At 42.1% G+C, this 27,424-nt stretch overlaps 1 gene segment (V, D, J or C); it reads left to right on the forward strand.

Moving 5' to 3' along the window:
• The first annotated feature begins 989 nt into the window (after positions 1-989).
• LOC120940888 overlaps positions 990-27,424 on the forward strand; it is a 36,398-nt gene continuing 9,963 nt past the window's right edge. The window contains 5 exon segments of the C gene segment in view: positions 990-1,037; positions 15,620-15,913; positions 18,806-19,105; positions 20,696-21,019; positions 27,040-27,348. Coding sequence covers positions 15,649-15,913; positions 18,806-19,105; positions 20,696-21,019; positions 27,040-27,348 — 1,198 coding nt within the window.

The raw sequence follows: 27,424 nt of genomic DNA on the forward strand, positions 1-27,424 counted from the left end.
TTAGTGGGCCAGCTTCAGTGACAGTGGACCGCTGCCCCCCTCCGCTCCTCTGTCTCTCCCTTCCCGCAGCGCTCACCTCCTCTCCCTCCCTGCAGCACTCACCTGGGGGGAACAAAGAAGCAGGGGGAGGACCAGAGGAGCAGGGGGACGACAGAGGAGCATGGGGGAGGGGGCAGACAGCTGACTCAACAGCTATGGGAGTTTCTCACTTCTGCCTAATCTTGTCCCATAAGGGGGGGCATCAAACTGATTCTTTGACCCGGGTGAAATAATGTCTAGCTTCTCCACTGGTACTGCCTATAAGAGTACCAGTACCAGCCGTTCTACTCTAATAAAGTAGTGGCTAGTGAAGGGGGAGAGGGGGCTTGGGTGGCCGGGGGGTGTGGGAGTTGTCCGGCCGCCGTGGGAGAGACCTGTCAAAGTGGGCCAGTCTGGATGAAGTCCAGGGACAAATTTTTGTCCCAGTCCAGCCCTGAGTAAGGAGCAGGGGGCAGGACAGAGCCATGCTCTCTGTGTCCCACAGACACCTCAGAGGTGGCTCGGTAGCACACACACGCAAGTTTCCCCAGGGCAGGCAGCTTTCTCTGTGGGCATTTGGCAAGGGAGAGGAACCAGAAGCGTTGGTAGGGGACCTGAGAAGAGAGTGTTTAGGGCTGTTTTTGCGCAAAGCCATTGTACAGGACAAGTATGATGTGTTTATTATTTTAAAGAAAAAAAATGCCTAAAATGTTTTGTTCTGGTAACTCTAGATGTATTCCAAGCATTCACAGAAATCTAGCTGTGGAACCCAATATGCAAACAATGTGGTTTACCATATTCAGTGCTAACATGATTCAGTTTAGATATTACAGTAAATATGTATTGTGCATTGTGTGAAAGCAAGCTGAATAAACAAGGTGTGTACTAAATAAACAGGAAGTGTAATTTCTGAATTGGTTTCATGCGTTTTACTATAGCTTGAACTAATTATGGTAAAAGGAGTGCAATACCTAAGGTGAAGCATTGCTTGGTGTAAGGTACAAGAACATAATGACATGGTAAGCTCTTACATCATATTTCTTTTTGATTAAAGCCCTATTTCTTAATATTTCAGTCAATAGTAGCATTGTCCTAGTTAAATATGCAGCTAGAATTTTTCATCAGGCCTAGAAAGTTCCTAGATTACATCTTCCCTCAGTACATATGTCAAAATGAACCTAAGAAGGATGATTGGTCACAAACCCAGTTTTGGTGTGATGACAAAAACATGAGGATATCTTATTTTCCCTTAACTACTCTACACTGGTCAAAGAAGAATCTGAAAAGCTTATATTTCTCTGGAAATCAATTATCTGATGCCAATTTATCAACAGAAAAAACTACTTGTGGTGAGTATTTTTGTGTGGGAAACTATTAACTTCAGAATTGATGAATAGTGTAAATTGTAGAAGCGGGTGTAAAATTATATCTAGTTTACTTGTATTTCAAGAATATATAATATGCTGTATGAATGTTTTTTTTTTTTTTTGTATGGTTACAAGCTTACCTTCTGCAGTCTGGCAATTTCTTGCTTTTATTTCTCTTTGAATATGCATTGGAACAGATTATTATAGATTTGAAATAATCCTTTGGGTTCAATTTAAAGGATAGCTGTATATGCCCTGTAGTATCCATGGAGAAAGTTACAGCATCCAGAATATCAACAGACCTACCTGAAAATAATGATAAAGGAGTATAACAAATTGGTTAGCAGGACTACAGGCATAGTTATTGAATCACTTATGAAGATGTTAAGTGAGTTGCTAGAGATAAAATCTAGAGAATTGGTACTCTTTTAATAGCTGAGATCCCCCAATTTGCTGGTTGGTAGTGGAGATGTTTTATTTTAACCTCATTTGGGATCCCATGTGGCTTCCAACACACAAGCTGCTGTTTAAAATAGAAACATTGTTCAGAGAATGAAGTGATTTGTGGACTTTATTTAGGCTGCCAGGGTAAATGCCAGAAATATACATTTTGGGCTAATGTAATGCATGAAAAATGTGTATTGATCAATGGAAGATCAGTACAGGCATTACAGAATGTAGTTAAATTCAGACATAGAATGAACCGTGATGGGGCTTATTATGGTTTTATCGTGACCATACCATGTAGGGCAGTGTTTCTCAACTCCAGTCCTCAAGGTGCCCCAACAGGTCATGTTTTCAGGCTTTCCATTATTTTGCACAGGTGATTTGATCAGTTCCACTGCCTTAGTAATTACCACAGGAAATCCTGAAAACATGACCAGTTGGGGTGCCCTGAGGACTGAAGTTGAGGAACACTGATGAAAATTGAAAAGCACAGTAATTGCAGAATACACTTTTTTTTTTAACCAAAGGAGAAGTTAGTAGCACAGGTGAAGGGCTTATTCTGGGTATACAGTGACATGCTACAGTTTACTAGAACAAGCAATACCATGACAAGCTATAACATTCTTAAGAAAGAAACACCATGGCAGGCTAAGCTCAATGCAACACACATCACAATTATGGAAAGCACTGAATACTATGATGGTGGTCACAAATGCAAATGTAGGATTTCAAGTAGGTATACCATGGCAGGATATTGAATATTGGAAAAAGCGCATGAATAGAATGTATGTATTGTAAGCCAAGCAAATAATTAAACCCTATAGATAACCCAGGGTATGGGTTATTGGGAGCACAATAGAAGAGTGCACTGTAAGTAGTGATGAAGGTCAATAACATATGCATAGTAGGTTATAATTCACAGAAACAAACAGGTAGGAAATCCATGTAGGAATAATGCATTGTGAGTGATTTAAAGGGTAGAGCCAAAAGTACAGAGCTTACCCCAGGTATATAAAGCTGTAGTTTGCTAGCATAAATAATGGATTAAAAGAATACATTATAAGGAAAAGTGGCGGTCAAAGACACAGATGCAAGGCTTTCTGTTGCTATCCCATAGAACTTGGCTATAGATCACCAGAGCTTATAGTATGAGCTATCAGCACAAGAATATGTTAATTCTTTTGCAGACCACATAGAGAGTTACCATAGCAGGACTTACAGTACGTATACATGGTACGCTTTAAATTATCTGCTCAAGAACAGGTAAAGAAAATGCATTGTGTACCAAGATATACATTAAATAGAAATATGGGTGAACAAAATGCTGGAGGCACTGTATATAATTGTAGACTTTGGCTTCCTGAGACTAGCAAGGAATAGAAGATGTTAGAAGCATGGGGACAAGGCTGCCTTTTATAGCTTACTAAAGTAGACAAGTAAGAAGAATCAGCGAATGAAAAGAAAATCACTTACTTTCTAAGAATGCACTGTAGGACAAGATGAATATCGTCACAAACTGTACCCATTCTAACTATAGCATGACAGCCTGTTGCTCATTAAACAAGCTTAAGAATAGAAAAAAATCCTTGTAAGTCAGGATAGAAACATTCGTTATGTATATTAGAAAACTGTATTTTACTAAAGGAATAAACTCCACTATACCCAAGTAACATAATTCAGAGAAATGAGCTATGAGTGAAGACTACTGTAGATTTTTATGGAAGATATAGCTTTTTGGGAAAAGCAACAAAATAGAGGAAGGTATTCTCAGAAAACATGGAGATCAGAAAAATAGGTGCATTGCTTGCTATACTGTAGGTATGCCATGACCAATTATAGCCACTGGCCATGGCTCTAATGAAGAGGGATTTACATTTCAAATGTGTTGGCCACACGGATGGTTTCTTCCCATGCTGTTGATTAAGTGCTGCAGATTTAGCGCTCGTGGCTTTATATTCACTGATACGCTTGTTAACCTAATCTGTTTATAAGTATAATATTTGCTTTTATGATATAATAAATGATATATGAAGGCAATTTGCTGAGCTGGTGCGCCCTCTTTTTGTTGTTTTTAAGTACAGTGCATAATGGGATAATCGCAGTCCTAAGAGGGCAGCAAAACGTGTTGGCACCATTTAAGCACAAACTGGAAGAGTGGAAACTTATTAGTCTTTAAGCACCACATTTGAGTGAAGAAGGTTGTTTCTATTAGCAGGGTAGAGCAGGGAGTACTACAGGGCTCAGCGGGAAAGAGTACAGGGGTTTAGCAGGGCAGAGCACAGGGGTCAACAATGCAGAGTACAGGGTTTAGCAGGGCATAGTACAGTGGTAAGCAAAGCACAGGGAGTCATCAAGGCAGAGCACAGGGTTCAGCAGGGAAGAGCACAGAGGTCAGCAGGGCAATGTACAGGGAGGCAGCAGGTCACACTATAGGGGGTCATACAGGCACAGTATAGAGGGGCAGGAGGGCACAGATTAGGGGTCAAGAGGACACAGTATATGCAGTAAGCAGGGCAAAGTATATGTCAGGGTCAGCTAACATGAGATAAGCAGTGTAAGGGGGAGGGGGGCAGCTGAACAGGATTCAGGGCTCAGCAGGGAAAAGTATAATGGTTTAGCAGGGCAATGTACAGGGCTCAGCAGTCCAGAGTACAGGGGGTCATCAGGGTAGAGCACTTGGGGCATCAGGGCAGTGTACAGGAGGTTAGCAAGCCAGAGTACAGGAGGTCAGCAGCACACAGTAGAGGGGATTAGGAGGGCACAGTACAGGGGGTCATGAGGGCACAGTATAGGGAGTCCGAAGGGCACAGTATAGGGGTCAGCAGAGCACAGACCAGGGGGTCAAGATAAAACAGTGCATGGGATCAAATTGGAACAGTACAGGGGGTCAGGAGGACACATGGGGTTAGGAGGGCAAAGTATAGGAGGTCAGGAGGGCAAAGTACAGGAGGTGAGGAGAGTAGAGTACAGGGATTTAGCAGGGCAGAGCACAGGGCTCAGAAGGTGAGAGCACAGGGCTCAGCAGGCAGAGTACAGGGAATACAGGGAACAGTAAAGGTCAGGAGGGCACAGAACAGGGGGACATTGGTTTATAGTACAGATGCTCAATTCTGGGTCGAACTTGAGACAAACAGTGTACAAGGGGGCAGCTGAGCAGAGTACAGGTCTCAGCAGGGCAGAGTACATTGGTTTAAAAGGGCATAGTATAGGGGTCAGCAGTGCAAAGTACAGAGCTCAGCAGGGCAGAGCACGGGGTCAACAGAGCAGAGCACACGGGTTATTAATGTAGAGCACATAGGTCATCAGGGCAATGTACAGGGGCAGCAGAGTACAGTGCAGTGAGTCAGAAAGACACAGAACAGGGGGGGCGGGAGGGCACCTTACAGGGGGTTAGCACAGCAGAATATCCGGGGGCAGGAGGAAACATTACAGAAGGCCAGGAGGGCACAGTACAGGGGCTTAGCAGGGCACAGTACAGTGGGCCAGGAGGGCACAGTACAGTGGGCCAGGAGGGCACAGTACAGGAGGTCAGGAGAGCAGAGTATAGAGGGTCAGGAGGAAACAGTACATGGGGTCAGGAGGACACATTACATGGGGTCACAAAGGCACAGTACAGAGGGGCAGGTAGCTTGGGATCGGAACAATAGAACAATGCATTGTACAATCCCCCCCTCACCAGAACACTTGGCAGAACACTCGCCAAAACACTCTGGTCAGTGCTCTCAGCCATTGGCCGGCTTCTGTTGGACCGGCTGCCGATGTCGATTAAGGCGTATGCGGGGTACACACTATACGTACTAACACATGCTATGTTAGTACGGCGATCTCTCCCACTGAGCTATTGTTTCCTGACAGGGGGACTGCCCCCCCCCCCCCCGCCAGAGCTGATCGGATGCTGGTTTTCTGGCATGCCCGTTTGACAGAGCTGTGGACACACAGCCCTAAAACTGATAAAATAAACTATACTGTATAGTAATATAGAATCATTACCAGTATGGTCTGGCAGAATAAAGCTATGGGGAACCAAGACAATACAGAGTGCTATGTCAATGTTATGATTGCAACTGTGCCAAGAAAACACTGGTAGCCTTTAGACTGGAAATCAGGAGGCTGGACTTTGTTATATGCTCTAAATGCCATGTGTACTCTGTGGACGTGTGTCTGCCTAATTTAATAATAAAGCCAGGTTCAACCACATAACTACAGCTCAAATTGTACAGAAAAATATACATTGTAATAGCGTGTCACTGATCGCCAGCTTTGCTGCTGATTTGTCACCACTATTCCCAAAGACAGTAGGCATGCTGATAAATGTAGTTCCATAGCTTTTTACTTGCAAGGTTTTGCTGATACGGGTTATTCAAAAAGTTCAAGACTGGGTAATCACCTGCTGTTGATTTAATTAGCTACATGCCTGGCTGTTGTTCCTAGTGCCAGGTCCCACATGGAAGTTGAACTCCCACAGGGGCATGTGTATGCTCCTTAGCAGTTTTCCCAATAGGAAAACTGTGGTTTAAAAAATTAGAACATGTTCTCTTTTTTCTCGCCGCGATTCGCGGCAGTTTTGTTCCGCAGCTTTTCTATGGGAAACACTGTGAGGGAGCATACACATGGCCGGTTTTCCCGACCAAAGTTCTCCTGGCAATTTTCCTGTCGGGAAAACCGGCTGTGTGTACAGGGGAAAAGGGACCGAGCCGGTTCCCGGTTTTCCCGGCGGTCTTCCATGTTTTACATGCAGGCATGCTGTGTTCTCCCCTGTTAGTACTAATAGCTATTCTACCGGTCCTGACTCCTCGAGCACCCCAACTGTATCCTGTGAACCTGAATTCCCTGGCATCCCTGTGTACCTCTGTGTTCCTCATACATATACTCAGCATTCCACTGCTGTAAAATACCCCAGTTCTCTTGTATCCCTGAGAGGCCAGCATCCCAGTGCTTTAAGTGTCTCTTTCCAGTATACCTGTCTACCTTTAAGACCAGCACCCAAGTGCTACACTACACTCCTGCCATTCCTGTGAGTCCCTTAAGCCCCATACACACTATTAGATTTTCTGAAGATTTTTGTCTTCAGATTTACCAAAACCATATAATATGAGGTCAAACCTTAAGGGCCCTTTCACACGGGGCAGATCAGTAATGGTCCGCTCCGTGAACTTCCGCTTGCTTAGCGGGGATCGCTCTGTTGATCCCCGCTGAGCCAGCGGAAGACTGGGCAGTCCCCGCACACTGTGCAGGGACCGCCCTGTCTTTTCTACGCTCTCCCCTATGGGGGGATCGGATGAACACGGACCGACTGTCCGTGTTCATCTGATCCGCAGACGGAAGGAAAAATAGTGTTTTCCTCTGTCTGCAGAATCGGAGGAATGCGGAGGCGGGCAAGATCGGGTGTCAGCGGATGTTAATCCGCTGACACCTGCGATCTCATAGGGACCAATGTATGTCCCTTTTTCATCCGTACATGGATGGATGAAAAAGCGGACATACGGTCCGCCCATGTGAAAGGGCCCTAAGAGTTTCAAATTGTATGCAATCAGGTAGGCCATTCCACTACTTGGTTTTGGTAAATCTGAAAACAAATATCTGCAGAAAATCTAATAGTTTTTTTGGGGCCTAACACCCCATTCACACCTCCACGACAAAACGCCCGACGCCGGATGCTCGTGCCGCTGGAGGGGAGAATTCCCATTGCTGTCTATGAGATGGTTCACATCTCATAGACGCCTGCCGCCTGCCGCCTGAAAAAAAGTCCCGGACACTTTTTTTCAGGCGGCATTGGCGTTCGGCCATACAAAGCAATGGGAAGGATTTGTAAAAAAAAAAAAAAAAAGAAAAAAAAAAGTTACACTATTCGCGGCAAAATACGCCGCGTACGCGGTGTTACTTGTCGCAGAGGTGTGAATGCAGCCTAAGTCTGTGCTTTCTCAGATCCTTGTCTCCTGTGCTTACTGGTGCCAGGCCATCTGTAGCCTTCCAGGATACAGGCTGCACAGAGGGTCCATGATTCCCAACCATTCATGGTAGTCCTGTTTGTGGCAGTCTGTGATTTCTAAAGAGTTTGTATGATGTAGTAGCAGTGTAGAAGACAACTGATGAGCCACATACATGTGATAAAAGCAGATCGTTAGTTCCTTGATCAGGCAGTGTATGTGAGAGGTAAGAATACAAAAAGTGGTGTACTGAGTGCTTGTACAGCACCAAAAATATGAATGGAACTGTAATGTTTTCATAACAGTTTTTAAGAGGTAAAACACGATTTTGTCTTTCTGCCACTTCTGGAAGATGTGGAAATATCTGTGAAGATGGACCGGGGGATTTATTTTTTTATATATGATAGCAAGCGTGTCCTTATTAAGTTGAAGGTCAAAAACTCTAGTGAGTGATCGAGGAAGGCACTAGTGTAAGGAACAGGAGTGATTTGACGTGGATTCAAAGTGGTGGTGATAACCTCTGGGAACTAAAGGAAATACTGGAATAATGTTTTTAGAGACTTTTATTGAAATACAGGTACAATTTATGCTTAATTATAAATGTATTGTAGATATTTTTGAAATTCACAATTGAGGTGGTTTACAATTACAGGTATATATACTGAATGAGATATTATCACATGTATTGTGGCAGTACAATTAATGTAATTTATACATTGTTTATGGTATAATGTACAGTACAGTATATATATTTAGCACAAGGGATCAGGGAGTTGGCACTAATATTAGAATATAACAATTGGTGAGTGTGTATTGAACTTTGTTTGAGCAGCATTTCGTTTTTAGAAAAGTGGGTTTGTCCAAAATATTGCGTGTCTAATCATGGAGTAGATCTGCATAGAGGGTTTTCATAGCATGAAAACAAGGTTGCTTTTGCAAGCTTCCTAAATTGGGTACAGGGAGACTCAGCCAAACTAGATGCAGACACAATAAATAATTTTCCTGCTGAATACAGTACAGTAGATCATAGTGAAACAAGGAATTATATACTGTATAGCTTCACATTTTTACTGACAAGCAAAATGTTTAATAATTCAGGAATAACAGACTAGATTTATGTTAGACTGGATGTATGCTGACAGATTTATTTATACAGCTACAATAACACTTAGTTTGTACAGATAAAATACAGAAATATATAGTATTTTATTATACTGCTGTACTACTTACGTTTTATACTGCTATACTACTTAAGTTACTGTAAGTCGTGTAAAAAAAGTTTTCTTTCTAGCACTGTATGTTTCTCAAAATGAATGTAGTAATATCAAGAATAGGCAAATTATGTGGGTGTGAGAAAAGTGCTCCATTTTGCCTATGAATATGTCATAATGAATCACATGTATCTTCAAATTTATTCTGACCACTAGCAAAATTACTCTACAGTCTACATGTCTTCAACATGATAGTAGCAAATCTACAAAGGCAACAATGTTGATTAGAGTCTCAATATGTCAGCTATATGTGATGAATGGGCAAAACATTAGTAGAATTAGCTAAAATGTACTCCCTGCCAGAAATATATAACAAAAGGTATTTTTGCTGTGCCATATTGTTACTGCAGCATAGAGGTGGTGAACTAAAATGGGGGTATTGTAGGATCTATTGCCTGATGCTTGTCAAAGGTATTGCAAAACTGACATACAGTACATACAGGGGTAGCTACATACTTTGGTGAAGATAATGCTATGGGTGACAAAACTGATAAATAGATGGTCAATATCGCCGCACTATCTATATTTATGGTCGTTACCCTCTGACCGAGAGAGATGTGGATCACATAAACACGCGACAAGACTTACAACATAAATAGACCTGAAGTGTGCCTTGGTGGTCTGGTCAGTATGCCAAGAAAAGGGGGCATACCCAAGGTAAGTAATGGGTAGTTAATTGAAGAAGGATATGCTGAGAAGTGCCCCGAAAAAGGGAAGGGCGGGAGGGTGTCGAATGCGATTGAATGCGCAGACTCACGGACATGAGGTGAGCTGGAAAGAGTCGGCCCAGTGACGTGTAGTATCGCACACTGAACCGACAAAGAGCATGTGTGAGTGGGCTGCTTAAATACCCTCCGGGCTCCTCCCATAAACTCAGGCCACCATACTGGCCTTCTTATATATAAAACTCAACGTGTGTGTGTGTGTGTGTATGTATGTTCCAGCATCACGTCCAAACGGCTAAAGATATTAACATGAAACTTGGCACACAGGTTACTTATATGTCAGCAACAAACATAGGATAGGTGGTTTAACCCTTACCCACCCCCATTTGCCATGGTCGGGGTTTTTCTTTAAAGTCCCATTCAACTCTATGGGAAATACATGTTACTTCATGTTCCAGCATCACGTCCAAACGGCTAAAGATATTAACATGAAACTTGGCACACATGCTACTTATATGTCAGCAACAAACATAGGATAGGTGGTTTAACCCTTACCCACCCCCATTTGCCATGGTCGGGGTTTTCCATTAAAGTCCCATTCAACTCTATGGGAAATACATGTTACTTCATAACTTCCAAACGGCTGTAGATATTTCGATAACACTTGGTCACATGTTACTTATATGTCCACTTAAACTATAGGATAGTAAATTTATCCCTTAACTACCCCCATTTGTGAGGGTCGGGGTTTTTGTTTAAAGTCCCATGCAAATCAATGGGAAATGTATGTTCCCACATAACTTCTGTACGCCTGGAGATATTTCAATAATACCTGGTACACATATTACTTATATGCCAAATAAAAATATATGACAGTTAAATTAACCCTTACCTACACCCTTATATAAAAGATGGGTATATTTATATTACTATGATTTTCCTCCCCAAAAGGTTAAGATAGGAAGACCGGGCAACGCCGGGTATTCAGCTAGTAATATATACATTCAAGCCAAGAAATTAGTTTGTGATAGTGACAATACAGGGCTGCTTCAATGGAAAGCTAGAATAGAAGACATCTTCAAAAGAATGTTACAATACAGGACAGCTCCAAGCAATACCAGCAAAGTATTGTTATTCTGGGAAACATTATTTTTTTTCTATAAATAATTAGGATATCTGACATAAATTTGTTATTAGCTCCAATGTGCTGGCAGGGAACTGATACAAAGCTATAGGAAGTTTAGAGATTATTGTGTTTTTTTCAGGCATATCAAGATTTCCATATTATTTTAGCTGCCTACATCTGCAGATCTACATTTTTTTTTACTTTTTACCTGAGGTTCTCAGAATGGTGATAGGCTTACTTCACCTAAGAGAAGCATTATATTCTTATTAACTTTGTCTAACACTAGCATAAGGAAAGCTGTAATGTTTCCTATAGGGTAGCACAGTGGCTTAGTGGTTAGCATTACCTGCATGGAGTTTGCATGTTCTCCCTGTGTTTGCATGGCTTTCCTCCAACACCTAAAGACATGATTTGTTACTTGGCTCCTGTGAAAAAATTCCCTAGTAGATTATTTTACTTAGTGTGCCCAAGATGGTTGCCCCAACAGCATATAAAGTACTTTGCTTGCCCGGGGAGAAAGGCGCTATAGAAGTATTACTTGATAGCAACAAGTCAGGTGTTTATTCCTTTTTGTAACTTACAGCTGACAATTTTTAACCTTAATGCATTCTATGCTTGTTCTGCAGTCTTATATACATGCAGAAATCACTGAGACCAGTGTGTTGGCCTACATGATAGGTAATAAATGTAAAAAAAATGGTGGTGCTTATATTTCTCTCATGGCATGTTTGTTCAAAAGTGGAGCCAATGAAGAAAATAGATTCCTAAAGCCAGTTTATGACTTAAAAGAGAAATATGAGCTTTAAAAAAAAAACAACCTTATACTCAGATTGATGAAGCGTTGGTCAGATGCTGCATTTGTCCCCCACTGGCTCTGTAATAAGAACTGAGCGATCAAGCATCTCTCAGTTCCTCCCTCCACTCTGAGCAAAGAGCCGTGTCTGTCAGTCAGCATCTCTCTGCTCTGCCCCTCCAGTGATCACTGGAACGCAGGGCTGTGGAGGGGGCAGGAGGGGCTGGCTTAGGCTCTTGGCAGATCACTGAGCCAGGTGCTGGTCCAGGCTGCTGCGTGTATCCCGACCATATGGTTGGGAGCTTTTCAGAGCCTGGACAGGCTTTGTGATGTCAGCCAACAGCAGGCTTTAGCCCGCTGTTGGCTGAAACCGAGTCACGCGATTGCTGTAATCCACAGGAGAAGCATAGTCAAAAAAGCTTTGGCTATACTTTTCTTTTAAATGATTTTTCAAATGTATCCAGTTTAATCTCCAGCATTGCATTGGGCTAGATTCAGCATTGATTTACGCCAGCGTATCTATAGATACGCTGCGTAAATTCAAAGCTGCGCCGGCGTATCTTTTTTCTGTATTCAGAAAGCAAGATACGCCGACATTAACCTAAGATCCGACTGGCGTAAGTCTCTTACACCGTCCTATCTTAGGGTGCATATTTATGCTGGCCGCTAGGTGGCGCTTCCGTCGTTTTCAGCGTAGAATATGCAAATGACCTAGATACACTGATTCACAAATTTACGTCGTTTACGTTAGGCTTTTTCGGCGTAAGGTTACTCCTGCTATTAGGAGGCGCACGCAATGTTAAGTATGGCCGTCGTTTCCGCGTCGAAATTTGAATTTTTTACGTCATTTGCGTAAGTCGTTTGCGAATAGGGCTGGACGGAATTTACGTTCACGTCAAAACCAATGACGTCCTTGCGGCGTACTTTGGAGCAATGCACACTGGGAAATTCCACGGACGGCGCATGCGCCGTTCGGGAAAAACGTCAATCACGTCGGGTCACCAAGAATTAACATAAAACACGCCCCCTCATCCACATTTGAATTACACGCGCTTACGCCGGCCCCATTTACGATACGCCGCCGTAACTTAGAAGGCAAGTGCTTTGTGAATACAGCACTTGCCTCTCTAACTTACGGCAGCGTAGCGTAAATACGATACGCTGCGCCGCCGTAACAATGCGCGCCCCTACCTGAATCTAGCCCATTGTTTGAATTACACTGGCAATGGAAAGGCAAAAGTACAGACTCATTTGAAAATACCACTAGAGAGAGCAGTCAATTATATTACAATAGTGGGTAATTCAACTCATAACAGCCAACAGGCACAACAATTTCAAGGATCCATTAACAAGGATACATTTAACACATGCATTGTAATATGCTAAAACACATGTGTTTAAGTTCACAATACTGTTAAATTATGCCTTTTCCTATCAATCTGCTGTGTTGCAATACATTTTTGAATATGGCTCATTTAAATTTTTTATGCGTGGTTATTAGTCAAAAGTTCTATAAAAGTCACTGGCAACGCATGAAACTTCACTCCCTAACAAGCTGTAAAATTGCATCAAAATGTACACACATAGGTGTAAATGGGCCATAGCCTTGTAAGTTAACTAATGCTGTCTTTAAGAAATACTATAAAGGATAATCGCACCTTTTGGAACATGTTACATGTTCCACCCATAGTTAGGGTGGAACATGTAACATGTTCCAGCAGCTGCAGTCATTCCCTCTCTCCCCAGTGACAGCGGGCAGGTATCTTCTCCAGACACCCACTGTCACTCTTTGAAACTAACTTGGCCGTGTGGGACTCCGCCTGCCCGGTCTCATCATTCATTCACTGTCCTCTGTGAATAGAAAACTACAAGTCCTGACAGGCTTTGCGGCTGTCAGCTTGTAGTTCTCAATGAACTACCAGGGCACTGTTGAGCGCTCTGGTAGTTCATTCATTCTTCCTGTCAGAGAGGTATTTGCTTGCCTGTGCGAGGTACAAGCAAACAGATACACTGACCGGTCTGCAGGAGTCCTGCATGGTACCAGCAATCTGCAGATCTCAGGTGCAATGCTTTACAGTCTCCCAAAACAAAAAATAGTAAATGCAAATTTTTTACCTGCAAAAATGTTTTTGTTAAAAAGGTGGACTTATCCTTTAAAGGGTTTGTTAACCCATATAACTCAAACTCTCTATTAGAGCCTGGCAGAGCACATTGTACCTTTCTTATAGAATGTCTTCAGGCTGGTCACATGACTCGCGGCTGCTGTACAGCCCTGATGAAGGGATACTGCAGGAGGGGCCGTGATCTTCCTCTGACATCAGCCGGGGAGATCAGATGGCTGCTCAGCCTCTCTGGCAGTAGCCATAGAAAACGGCCGAGAGTCACGTGACTGGCCGAAAGACAGCTCTAAAACTGTATTTACAGTGCTCTTTTTTCTAAAAGAAAGGTACAGTGTGCTCTGCCAGGATATGAAAGTTGCTGGCAGTGAGGAAAAAAGATTTAACATTTTTCTAGAAGCGGCAGGGGAGGTGGTGACGGAGGCACAGTCACAAGCTGACATGCAGGAAGGAGGAGGGTGAGTGGGGAGAGAGGAGAGCAGAGGGGACAGCAGCGTATGGTGGAGGCCTGCAATAAGACCACAGTGATCAGGGCGGAGCTGCCCTGATTTTTGTGGTCTAATTAGAGAGAGGATACAGGAAGTGATAGATTCAGTTTTTTTTTTATAGTTTAGGGAGGGCAGATTACACAGCACAAGCACTGTGCTGTTTAATCTGCTTTAAATCTATATATATTTTGGGGGGTAATAAACACTTTAAGAGAACTGAACACGAATTTGAGTGATATTTGCTAGTCTTTGAAACTGGAAGTCTTAAAAAAGGTTGTTCAATATATAAGGAGGTAGGAGAAATTTGAAAACCCATACAATAGATCTGAAAGATATTACTGTTATAGCCTGAGCATCTAGTTCAGAATCTATGATATACACCATGTAAATGCGCTGCTTCTTTTTATTCTTTTCAAGCTGCAAACATTAGCAAATGTTTAATCATACCAAAATTAGCTCTTCTGAGTACATGACAAATATATATGGCCCCAACAAAAAGTCAATTAAATACTTAATGGGGGTTATGGCCGAGTGTATGGAATTTAAAGGGGTTGTAAAGGTAACAATAAATAGCTTCCTTTACCTAATATTTCACTAATATGCGGCACTGATAGGCGGCACAGATGGGCATGGATAGGCGGCACGGATGGGCACGGATAGGCAGCATGGATGGGCACGGATAGGCAACACAGATGGGCACGGATAGGCGGCATTGATGGGTACGGATAGGTGGCATGGATGGGCACTGATAGGTGGCATGGATGGGCACTGATAGGCGGCACGGATGGGCATAGATGGGCACGTATATGTGCCACTAATGTTTGTGTTGTACTAATAGATGCCAATCAGTGCCAAACAATGCCTGCCAATCAGTGAAGCCCGTTGTGGGCACTGATTGGCATCCATTATGGGCACTGATTGGCATCCTTTTTTTGTGATTGTCATCCCTGGTGGTCTAGGGTGGCATACCTGTGGTGGGAACGGTCTACAATCAAATAAAGAAAGAGAGGTATCACTGGGGTAATAAGCCTGGGAAATATTTAGCGAAACTAATAAAAAAGAAAAAAAAAAAAGCTAATTACATAAAGAAAATACAAGTACTGGGGAATTAAGATACAACACAATAGAAATAGCTAATACTGAGTACATGAGAACCAATGATAAGAAAATCTTCCAATAATATAGATTAACTGCAAATATGTTGTTTGAAATGCTTCATTGCATCTCTATAGCTGGTTTTAGAAAAGGCACCTTTATTCTTTGCAATATGTATAATAAACTTCAGAGGAAATTATTGGTTAAGAGCAACATCAACTTTTTTTCTATTTGCAGTTTTCTTGATTTAGGATTCTTTGTTATTTTTTCGTGTGGTCTAATAACATTATTGTTTTAATCCACAGCTAATCCAAGTGCTCCATCCGTTTTCCCCATGTTGCCCAACTGTAATACCTTATCCTCATTGACAGAAGTCACCATTGGGTGCTTGTCTACTGGCTACCTTCCTGCTCCTGTGGATGTTACTTGGAATTCAGGTTCCATAACCACTGGAATAAAAAGCCTCCCTGAGATACTTAGTAAAAACGGAAATTATATCTCAAGCAGCCTTTTGACTATTTCTGTATCTGATTGGAAAAGCAAGAAATATACATGTAATGTGAATCACATGGGCAGTAAAGTGGACAAGACTATACCAGGTAGGAACAAAACTATTTATTTTACTGGTAATTTTACCAATATTGGGGTACTTGTCTTGACAACACAACAAAGAATTTGGTGAGCAGTAAAAAAAAAAACAAGGTTCCTAAGTATAGCAGCAGACTGTTAGGCCTCGTACACACGACCGAGGAACTCGACGGGCGAAACACATCGTTTTGCTCGTCGAGTTCCTTGTTAGGCTGTCGAGGAACTCGACAAGCCAATTTTCTCCATTCCCGTCAAGGAAATAGAGAACATGCTCTCTTTTTGACTCGTCAAATTTCTCGACAGTTTCCTCAACAAAAATGTACACACGACCGGTTTCCTCGGCAAAAAAATATCTCCCAGCAAGTTTCTTGCTGGTTTTTGCCGAGAAACTCGGTCATGTGTACGAGGCCTTATACTGTTGTAACATGTTACTCAGGGTTACTAGCAAAAAATAGTATTTTAACTTAGCCAGTAATTGGTTAAAGTTCATGTTTTCTGTGTATGGAGTATAGAAATGCATGTACCTGTAGAAGCTCTGATTAAAAAAGATTCCCCCATCTTTCCCAGTAGTGAAATCTGGTAGTAACTTAAGCATATGAGACCTTACATAAACATGTAAAAGTCTGCCAGTATACAGGTCCCAGATCAAATTAATTACATAACTAATTTATTCTAAAGTAAAGAATAATGCACAATTAAAACAATAATAGGATTTCCCAGGCATAAAAATCTCAAGGGGCTGCAAGCAACTGTCATATCATATCCCTCGTGGTACGGAAGACTATTTTACATACGTAGGTATACCCAGAACCCCATTCTATCTCTTTATTTATAGCTCAATTATCCTATATTTTTCACATAGAATGGGTGGAGGCCTTCCTGCAAAGGGAACTAGAGTTTAAAATTTTCTTCTTCAACGTTTGGGAATCTTTCATTCAATCCTTGCCCGTATAAATGTCAGTAATCTATAATGCAATGCTTTTAACATAGTCAATGGTATCTACTCAGACCCCTATCCAATAATCCTCCAATTTACATTCATCACCTCTCTTAAATTGAATTGCACTTGTTATATAAAAAATGAGGCCTCCTTCTTTTCCCTTTGCTTGCTACTTACTAGTATAACCGTCATCCATTTAAATGTTTCTTAAGGTACACCAGTAGACCCAGCACTGTTAGGTCTGTCTCAACCTACACTAACATACTGTATATTGTCTTTTCTGATTTGACTTGTTGGCCAAATGTTTCGGCCCCTTGTTCTTGTTAAACGCATTCTCATAACAAATAAAAAAGGGGGGGGGGATAACAGGGGTGATGCATACTATCAATAACAGTTATCATAGAAATTCATAAGTCTTCTTATTTGATATCATGCAGATACAGAATGAGGTTATGAAAATGTTTTCCAACGTAAGGCATGTTTACAAAGTTTGCATATCATTTCCTATATAGCCAGAAGAATGGATAGATTGATTTAGGCAAAGCTCATTAAGCCAAAATTAACTGAAATAGAAAGTCCATTTTCTTTTCGCTGAATAATTTAAAGCGGAGTTCCACCCTAAAAATGAACTTTCTATTAACAGCTTGTCTTTAATGTAAAAATAAATAAAAAATCTTTTTTTACTCACTTCTATCTGGCTGTTACTAGGCAGATTTCGTAATATGCCTAGTTCCTAGTCCTAGATTGTTCAACTTCCTGTCCTAAGACCCCATTGCCTCCTGGGAAATTATGACACTCATTTTCCAGGAGTCTCTGGGCATTACTGGGCCTAAAAATCGCCCAGCATGCACCTCTCCCTGAAAACCAGGAAGAAAAAGGAACTGGGCTTCACATACCCACACATATGATGGATACGGCCACAACATGAGCTGGAGGATATAAGGCAAGTGTTTGCAATGATTTCTGGAACGATTGGGGAGCTATTAATATGTTTTATGGCCGGAACCCTGCTTTAAATTTCCTAAAAAACCTTTGTTAAAATTAATTTATATTTTTGCATAATTTACATTCATTGTTTTATTTACACAGGAGCCAGCAAAGCATCATACCCGCAATTAGTAGATCGTGGGTGCACTGCCAGGCTCCTGTAGTCCCGTTCTCTAGCTTTATAGGTTTCCAGGCTCCAACAGACTTTTAGTTAGAAAGCTGGAGGAAGTGTCAATGAACTACAAGTTTGCTGGTTGGCGCACTCATACGGTAGTTTATTGAGAACTATTAGCTCTCTGCCACAGTGGCAGACACGACTTGTTTAACCATTCACAGATCTCTGACGATTTTTACATGTGACAGTGGCCCTGGGGAAGAGGAACATGACAGTACTTAAACTAAAAGGCCAACCACAGCAGCAAGTTGGAGTGTATTTCTGTAGGGTGCAATGCTGGATAGGAGGTTAAAAATTGCAAGAATTTGTAGAAATCTTCAGAACTTTGCTTTTGCCTTCACAATTCACTAAGGCCCCGTACACACGACCAGTTTCCTCGGCAGAATTCAGCTTCCGACCGAGTTTCTGGCTGAATTCTGCCGAGAAACCCGGCCGTGTGTACAATTTCGCCGAGGAAGCCGACGAGGAGCTCGACGAGGAAATAGAGAACATGTTCTCTATTTCCTCGTTGTTCTATGGGAGCTCTCGGCCCGCCGAGCTCCTCGGCGGCTTCAGGGCTGAACTGGCCAAGGAACTCGATGTGTTTGGCACGTCGAGTTCCTCGGCCGTGTGTACGGGGCCTTACCCCATACAAATTTATGCTGTGTATGGGATAAGTAGGTGCCTAACAGAAAAATAAGAATCGCTTTACAATGTATCACACTCATAACTAATAAATTGTTTAGCACTAATACATTTCCCCAAGTATATTTGGAACACTTGGCTTGTTATACTTGACTGATATTTTATCTTTTCATTTAGCGTTCAAATCCAACTTACCCATTGTGGAAGTTTTACAATCATCTTGTGGGCGAAATGGTTTGGTTGACCTTGTTTGTCTTATTAGTGGAGCCTCACCTACAGACATTAATATAACATGGCTTCAGGATGAAAAGGCAATTTCTGTGGTCCCATCAAACAACATGGATAGCCAAGGAAAGTTTATATCAAGCAAACTTAGCGTTTCCCAGGCAGATTGGAATGCTGGAATTGTTTACGCTTGTAAGGTGAACCATCTAGCAAGTTCTACCACAATTAAACAAAACATAACCAAATGTAAAGGTAAGAATAACATGTCCTGCTGTAGACACATGCACAACAAATGTAGTTACTGACTACATGCTGGAGAAGTTACGGGAAACAACCTGACAATGCTTAATATTGGGAAACATTGCCAGGTCATTCCAGATTTATCAATCTCCATAACAGCCTGTCTGTCGGAGAAAGTCTGTAAACAGCAACATGCATGACATCAGTCTCTTAAATCGCAACATGCTATGCTAGCTGCCTTATGCCACCGTGCAGAGGAGGGAGGGTAATAAAACATTGATGTGTGCAGACATAGTTGTTTATAAAAGCACTAATATATAACATTTGAATTTTTTTTTTCTTATTAAGTAACCTCTTATAAAGTTAAGTCCCACACTTACTGAAAGGGAACAGGACAGACCATTCCTAATCTGAAAAAAAATAATATGATACTATTAAATGCTTGTACTTTGAATTTGCTGGGGTGTTCAGAAGATAATGTATCAAAACCAGAGGAAGATAAAATGTAATGTAATCACATTTAAAATATCCAAATGTTATTTTTAAAGTAAAACTGTAAAAGATGGTAAGAGATCTGATTGGTTGCAATGGGCAAATCTCCTCTTCTTGTTTTACCTTCAGTTTTCAGTCTTCCCTAAGCATTCAATGATAATCCCTGAAACAAATATTAGTTTGGTATAAAGGTGTTGATTTACTAAAACTGGATAGTGCAAAATATGGAGCAGCTCTACATAGTAACCAATCAGCTTCTAGGTTTTATTGTCGAAGCTTAATTAAACAAGCTGAAGTCAGAAGCTGATTGGCTACCATGTACAACTGTACCAGATTTGCACTCTCCAGTTTTAGTAAATCAGCCCAAACATGTTTATAAAAGTAGTATTGGAAATTATAATACTTAGGGTTACAAAAATGGCATAGTAAAGCCTAGTATACACTTTTAGTTCTACTGAAGAGCTTGCAAGGAGATTCTGTACTAACTATCCGATGTTAGTACAGCAATCTCCCCCACTGAGCTATTGCATTATGACAGGGGGATGCCTACCCCCGCCAAAACAGACCAATCAGCGCTCTCAGCCATTGGCCGATCAGAAGGTCATGCCCCTTTGACAGAAGCCGGACATTTGGCAGGCTTCTGATGGACCGGCTGACGTACATACGGTCCAAAAGTTGGCCAGTTTCTATTTAACACTGCTCTGTAGCAAAATCGGGGTAAAAACGCATATGATATTTGTGTGTTTCAGATACATTTCTGGCGCATTTTTAGCCCACCTGCAAAATATAGACATGTGACTCAAAAACGCACCCAAAACGCAAATCGCGGCTGCGTTTTTTTACCAAGGTTTTTCTCACGGTTTTGCCACAATTTCCATTCATTTCAATGGGAAGCTGCATTTTTGGTGCACACCCACAGTGCAGTGGTGTGAAAAGTCAAAAAGGATTTAAAGGGAAACATTTTTCCTGTGTTTTTCTTGCAAGGTAAAAACGCTGGAAAAATGTATCTGTGTGAAAGGGCCCTAGCTTTTTAATCTGTAGGTGATTTCATTTGTTTATTGCCAGATATGAGTGGCTATGAATATGTAACACTGTGGCTTTCATTTTCAGAGTCATCCTGTTTCCATCCAAGGGTTTTCCTTCTCGACCCTTCCCCAAAAGACTTGCTGATCACGAAAAAACCAAAACTTACTTGTGTGGTGTCAAGTTTAACCTCTACAGAAACTTTAATCATCACATGGAAGCGCAGTGATAACAAAAATGCTCAGGGAGATACATCGAACCCTTATAAAAAATTTGATGAAACATATACTGTTAATAGTACCCTCAACATTAGTTTAAGCGACTGGGAGTCTAAAGTATGCTTTACCTGCCACGTTGAACACAGGAATCTTTCAATCCCAGTAGAAAAGTCAACTAAAAACAAGAGACAAGGTACAAATGTTTACTGTCACATTTACAGTATATGTTATTTGTTATTTATGCTATTAGGTGTTATTTATCATGTGTTAATTAAAAAAAGAAATCCTATATAGAAAAGGGTTAAAATAAAGTCTGGCACCTGTTAAATGAATGTCAATGTTTTCCACTGCAAGTTACATGTATTGAAGTTAGGTTGAGTAGACAATTCATTTTCTGCAATATTTTGTTGAAATTAGCTATTAAAGTTCATCTCCAGTCAAATATTCTACCCCTCTCCCCAAACCATACCCACAAAAAAAAAACATCCTAAGTTCTTCTTCTTGGGCCAGTGGGAGATTCCTCTATCCACACAGTTCAGCATAAATGGAGAAATCTGTTCCACTTTTTCCATCTAACCATAGAAAATCTGTAGATAATCTAACGGTGTATGGCCAGCACTAGGCTGGCAATATATATTGAATTTTCTTGTACAATTTCCCTTTAGATATTTAGTTCAAGGGCCTTCCTAATTGAACAAAAAATGAAAGTTGTTTAATTTTGAACTCATATTATATGTTTTTTTGGTAAATACCAAGGAAAATTGTACAAGGAAAATTAAACATGTTCAGCCAGCATACGTTTTGGATAGAGTGAGGCTGGAAACTCAGTCATGTTGTCTGTTGGAGAGATTTACCTTTATATCCTATTCTGGTAATATCCAATTGTGTCCTAACATAGGGTGTTACTGCACTGGAAACAAAGGGGGTAAAAACATAAACAAAAACCTAATCATTCCTAATAAATATATATATTTTTTTTAAAGTGAACCGTTTTGCTCAGCTTAACCTCTAAAGAGTTATTTGGTCCAAAGAGCAAGCATTTCCAGGTACATGGGTTTATTTGTTGACCACCCAAGCAATATCTCGCTTTCTCTATGTTAACCGCTTCAGCCCCGAAATAATTTACCCCCTTCCTGACCAGAGCACTTTTTGCGATTCGGCACTGCATCGCTTTCGATGACAATTGCAAAATTGACGTCCTTTTTTTCCCACAAATAGAGCTTTCTTTTGGTGGTATTTGATCACCTCTGCGGTTTTTATTTTTTGCGCTATTAACAAAAAAGAGTGACAATTTTTAAAAAAAGCAATATTTTTTACTTTTTGCTATAATAAATATCCCCCAAAATATATAAAAACACAATTTTTTTTTCCACAGTTTAGGCCGATATGTATTGTTCTACATATTTTTTGGGGGAAAAAATCTCAATAAGCGTATATTTATTGGTTTGCACAAAAGTTATAGCGTCTACAAAATAGGGGATAGATTCATGTCATTTTTTTATAATTTTTTTTTAGTAATGGCAGCGATCTGCGATTTTTATCGTGACTGTGACATTATGGCAGACACATCGGACACTTTTGACGCTATTTTGGGACCATTTTTATTTATACATCGATCAGTGCTATAAAAATGCACTGATTACTGTGTAAATGACACTGGCAGGAAAGGGGATAAACACTAGGGGGCAATGAAGGGGTTAAGTGTGTCCTAGGGGGTGATTCTAACTGTGGGGGGGTGGGCTACAAGTGACACGACAGTGATCACTGCTCCCAATCACAGGGAGTAATAGATTACTGTCCTGTCGGCGAACATTGAGTTTGCAGGGCCCACGGGCACAGTCACAGAGAGCGCAGCGGGCGCGCACAACCCTCGCACAGCTTCTTAAAGGGGACGTACAGGTACGCCCATTTGCCCACCGCTGCCATTGTGCCAACATATATCGGCGTGCATCGGTCGTCAAGTGGTTAATTTGTCGAAAAGGATCAGTTGCCAAAAAGGTATATATATTGCAGTTTACCAATAGTAGTTGATCCTGCCGGTAAAACACTTTGGGGTTTATTTACTGAGACTGTAGAATCTGGTGCAGCTCTGTATAGAAACCAATCAGCTTCTAGGTTTTATTGTCAAAGCTTAATTGAGCAAGCTAAAGTTAGAAGCTGATTGGTTACCATGCACAGCCGCACCAAATTTTGCACTCTCCGGTTTTAGTAAATCAACCTTTTGTGTCAATTGTGTCAGTGCAGTGACAATGCACACTCACTGCACTTTATCTATGGAGGAGCAGCTTTGTCACATAGGACAAAAAGTGTGTTAAGACTACAGAATGCCCCCCTCTCCTCTTCTTCTTAGGGAGGAAGTGTTCTGTAGTTCACAGAGGTGAACTGGGAAAGTCTAAAACCATTGCTTGAGCTTTCAAAGCAGGACGTTACTGAAGTCTCTTAAAGTGTAAGTCCACCCTAACACTTAAATTCTCCCCTGCAATCATTAATGTGAGCTAAGTTCCGCCTTATGACTCAAAATGTCTAAAAGCAGGCAGTGGGTGTGATTACTGAAAGCTAGTGACATCACTTTCAGGAAGGGACCCTGTCCCTGTGTAGCCAGTGGGTATATACAGGATGGGAGGAGCTGATCATAGGTTCCCATTCAGTGTTCTTGCATCAAGCATTGTACATCGTAATTCAAGACCTCCACACAGGACACGGGGGGGGGGGTGCAGTGCACATACAGTATAGCTGCGCACAAGAGAAGTTAGCTGGACACAGGGGGTAGGTGGGGGGTGACTGTCAGTGTAGCTGGAAGTGCTCTGGGGTCTCAGCTCACAGTCTACATGTCATGCGACTTTGGACACATAAAGTTGCATGACAAGCCACAGCCCATTGATTTCAATAGCACCCATTCCCATCTATGTGACTTTGAAAATCAGCGACTTTGAAAAGGTGCCTGCACTACTTTGATTCAGAGAGTGTAAAGTTGGACCAAAGCTGCACTCAAAATCACATCAAAGTCGCACTCTAAATCATGCAACTTTGGGGTTGTAATACTGGAACAGTAGAAATGTACACTAAGACCCCTTTCACACTGGGGCGGCGGGTCCAATAGAAGTAAAGCGCCGGTAGTTTTTAGTGGTGGTTTACCGCTGTTATAGCGGCACTATGGCGCCGCAAGGGGGGTGCTTTTAACCTTCCAGAAAGTGGCGCCCATTCATTTCAATAGGCTGGGACGATAGCGGAGCGGTGTATACAGCGCTCCCGCACCGCCCCAAAGATGCTGCTTGCAGGACTTTTTTCCCGTCCTGCAAGCGCACTGCTCCAGTGTGAAAGCACTCGGGCTTTCAAACTGGGGCTGCAAGGGAGGCAGTTTACAGGCGATTTACAGGCAAAACGGGGGCGGTTAAAATGAACAGTAGGCATGCCTGTGTATGAGAGAAGGACAATGTTTTCAGGAAGTGAGAGGCAGCATGTAGAATTAAAATAAAGGGAAATAAGGTTGTCCCTGAAGAACAGGAAGAAGCTGATTGTCTGGCTTTGATTAGACTTTCTAAGCTTGGTGATCAGCTATACAGAAAATGAATAATATCAAAGATAAATATATTTTACATATAATTAATAGAAAAATGTTCATTTTTGACTGGACTTGAACTTTAACGTAACAAACAGGTTACCCAGGTACAATTAAAATTTGTGTCTATGGGCCAGATTCACAGAAGGGATACGACGGCGTATCTCCTGATACGCCCTCGTATCTCTGTTTCTATCTATGCGACTGATTCATAGAATCAGTTACGCATAGATATCCATAAGATCCGACATGTGTAATTGTTTTACACTGTCGGATCTTAGGATGCAGTACCGCGGCCGCCGCTGGGGGGAGTTTGCGTCGTAAACCAGCGTCGGGTATGCAAATTAGGAGTTACGGCGATCCACGACGGATTTTCGCGTTCGCTACGTCGCCGCTAGTCTAGTTTCCTGTCGCAAAGTTAGTCGTCATTTTGGGTGCCCTAACTTTAGTCAGCAATCGTATTGCTGTCTAAAGTATGGCCGTCGTTCCCGCGTCGAAATTTAAAATTTAACGTCGTTTGCGTAACATGTCCGGGAATACGGAAGTACGCTACGCGCGCCGCCATTCGAAAAAATTACGTCACGGCGCGCAAAGCACAACGGGAATTGTGAAACGGAGCATGCGCAATAGGTCCGGCGCGGGAGCGCGCCTAATTTAAATGGCACACGCCCATTTGAATTGGCCCGCCTTGCGCCGGAGGCTGCCAGCGTAGTCTTCATCGCAAGTGCTTTGTGAATCAGGCACTTGCGATGAAAACGTGCGGCGGTGTAACGTATCTACGATACGTTACGCCGCCGCTCCCCTACGTGAATCTGGCCCCCTATGCCTGAGAATGTTCTCATTTATAATGAATTTTCCTTTTCCTTTAAGTGTAGTGTAGCGCACCCCCTAGGGAGCCGCAAGTAGAAAGATCCCCCACCCTGCACAGCCAAGCACACCGCATCTTCACAGCACATTTGAGTCAGAAGAACAATCCAGTGTTTTGTTTTTAAGTTTTATTGATGTGGATAGGGATATTATGGGATGCCCACTTGATCAAAGTAGCAGAACTCTTCAGTGACACAACTATATACTGTTCCTATATACACTTCTCCTTCTATCTCCAGCACAATCTTACCTGTAAAATGACAGGCACTGTCACTGGCTGGCACTGTTTGGATAATCAAACAAAGGCTCAGTTAGACCGGTAGCCCGCAGGCCCATTTAGTAGTGTAGCAGCTGTCCTTCTTCTGTGGCTACTGATCCCAGCGCTACCTCTTCAGGCACCGCCATCCAACCTGGCTGCAGCTGCCCCTTTCACTAGCCCTCCTGGATAATCTTCCACAGTCCTCCCAGACTGACTATGCCTCCATCCCAGACTGCTTGCATCCAGTCCTCTCAGGCATGGCTCTCAGTCTCACTCATCAATGCACCTGCCTGTCTTTCTCCCTGGAGATTTGCCCGGCAGTGTTCTCCTCCTGCTGTCCTCCACTTTCACCCGTGCCTCTGGTCAGAACAGAGTCCCTTCCACACCTGAGCCCAGGCCCAAGGTCAACCCTCCCCCAGACTAGGGGGCATATACAAGGGCCACCAACAGCCTAATACTCCATCTCCAGCTTCCACCCGAACTCCACTGTCCCAGCTAGGCTGACCCTTAGTATTTGAGGGGGCCCGCCCCACTGCCAACCCATCTGTTGGGGATTGGTCAGGGCCCTCAGAATACTCCAGGCAGCTTCTCCTCTACTCCATTCTTTTACAATCTTCTGTACGTTTCTAGACGTAGAGGGAGGTCTTAGGCCCCGTACACACGACCAGTTTCCTCGGCAGAATTCAGCTTCCGACCGAGTTTCTGGCTGAATTCTGCCGAGAAACCCGGCCGTGTGTACACTTTCGGCCGAGGAAGCCGACGAGGAGCTCGGCGAGGAAATAGAGAACATGTTCTCTATTTCCTCGTTGTTCTATGGGAGCTCTCGCCCCGCCAAGCTCCTCGGCGGCTTCAGTGCTGAACTGGCCGAGGAACTCGATGTGTTTGGCACGTCGAGTTCCTCGGCCGTGTGTACGAGGCATTAGAGATGCTGCCTGTGAGTGATTCAGCCCTTAAAGATCCTTCAGAGTTTTTCCGACACTTGCATACATATAGGATGATTATATAACTCTGTGGGGATTTACTAAAGGCAAATCCACTTTGCACTACAAGTGCACTGCAAGTGCACTTGGAAGTGCAGTCGCTGTAGATCCGAGGGGGGACATGCAAGGAAAATAAAAAGCAGCATTTTAGCTTGTACATGATTGGATGATAAAATCAGCAGAGCTTCCCCTCATTTCAGATCTACCCCTCAGATCTACAGCGACTGCACTTCCAAGTGCACTTGTACTGCAAAGTCGATTTGCCTTTCGTAAATAACCCCCCATGTGTTCTGCTTCTCCACTTTGTTTGATGCTCTTGTGTTTTTTCTTAAACATGAGGATGTTTTAACAAAAGTCAAGTCTATGTAGCCATACACTTTCAAAGCACACCTGAGATGTCTGAGTTCTTTGTCTTTAGACTTTGTGTTTGTTATTATCATGTCAGTTGTTTTTGTTTCTATAGAAACCCTTTATATAAATAAAAAAGGTGTTCTAACATAATGTTAAAGAAATGTAAATGATATTTATGTAACAATTTTTTCCTACAGATCAACCAAAGGAACCAACAATCCATATGTACCCACCAGCAAATGGAACAGTTAATGATCATTTTGTGAGTGTTATTTGTCTGTTTGAAGGCTTCAGTCACAAGGATTTATATGTTGAATGGAAGAAGAATGATATAACCATAAAGGAAGGAATGTACATGAACACTGAACCCATATTGACCGACGATAATGAAACCTATATTATGTTCAGCAGAGCCCTTGTTTCTAAAAAAGACTGGAACGAAGGGAAGACAATTGTCTGCTCCGGAGGACTTAGAAATATTTCATCAAAATTCATCAATAAAAGTGGTAAATGACCGTGATAGCTTCTATATCTAAAGTTGTTTCATTGGCTTTATCTTTTTGTTACCAATGAAATGTTGTA

The sequence above is a fragment of the Rana temporaria genome, chromosome 1 (genome assembly GCF_905171775.1).
Source record: "Rana temporaria chromosome 1, aRanTem1.1, whole genome shotgun sequence".
NCBI lineage: Eukaryota > Metazoa > Chordata > Amphibia > Anura > Ranidae > Rana > Rana temporaria.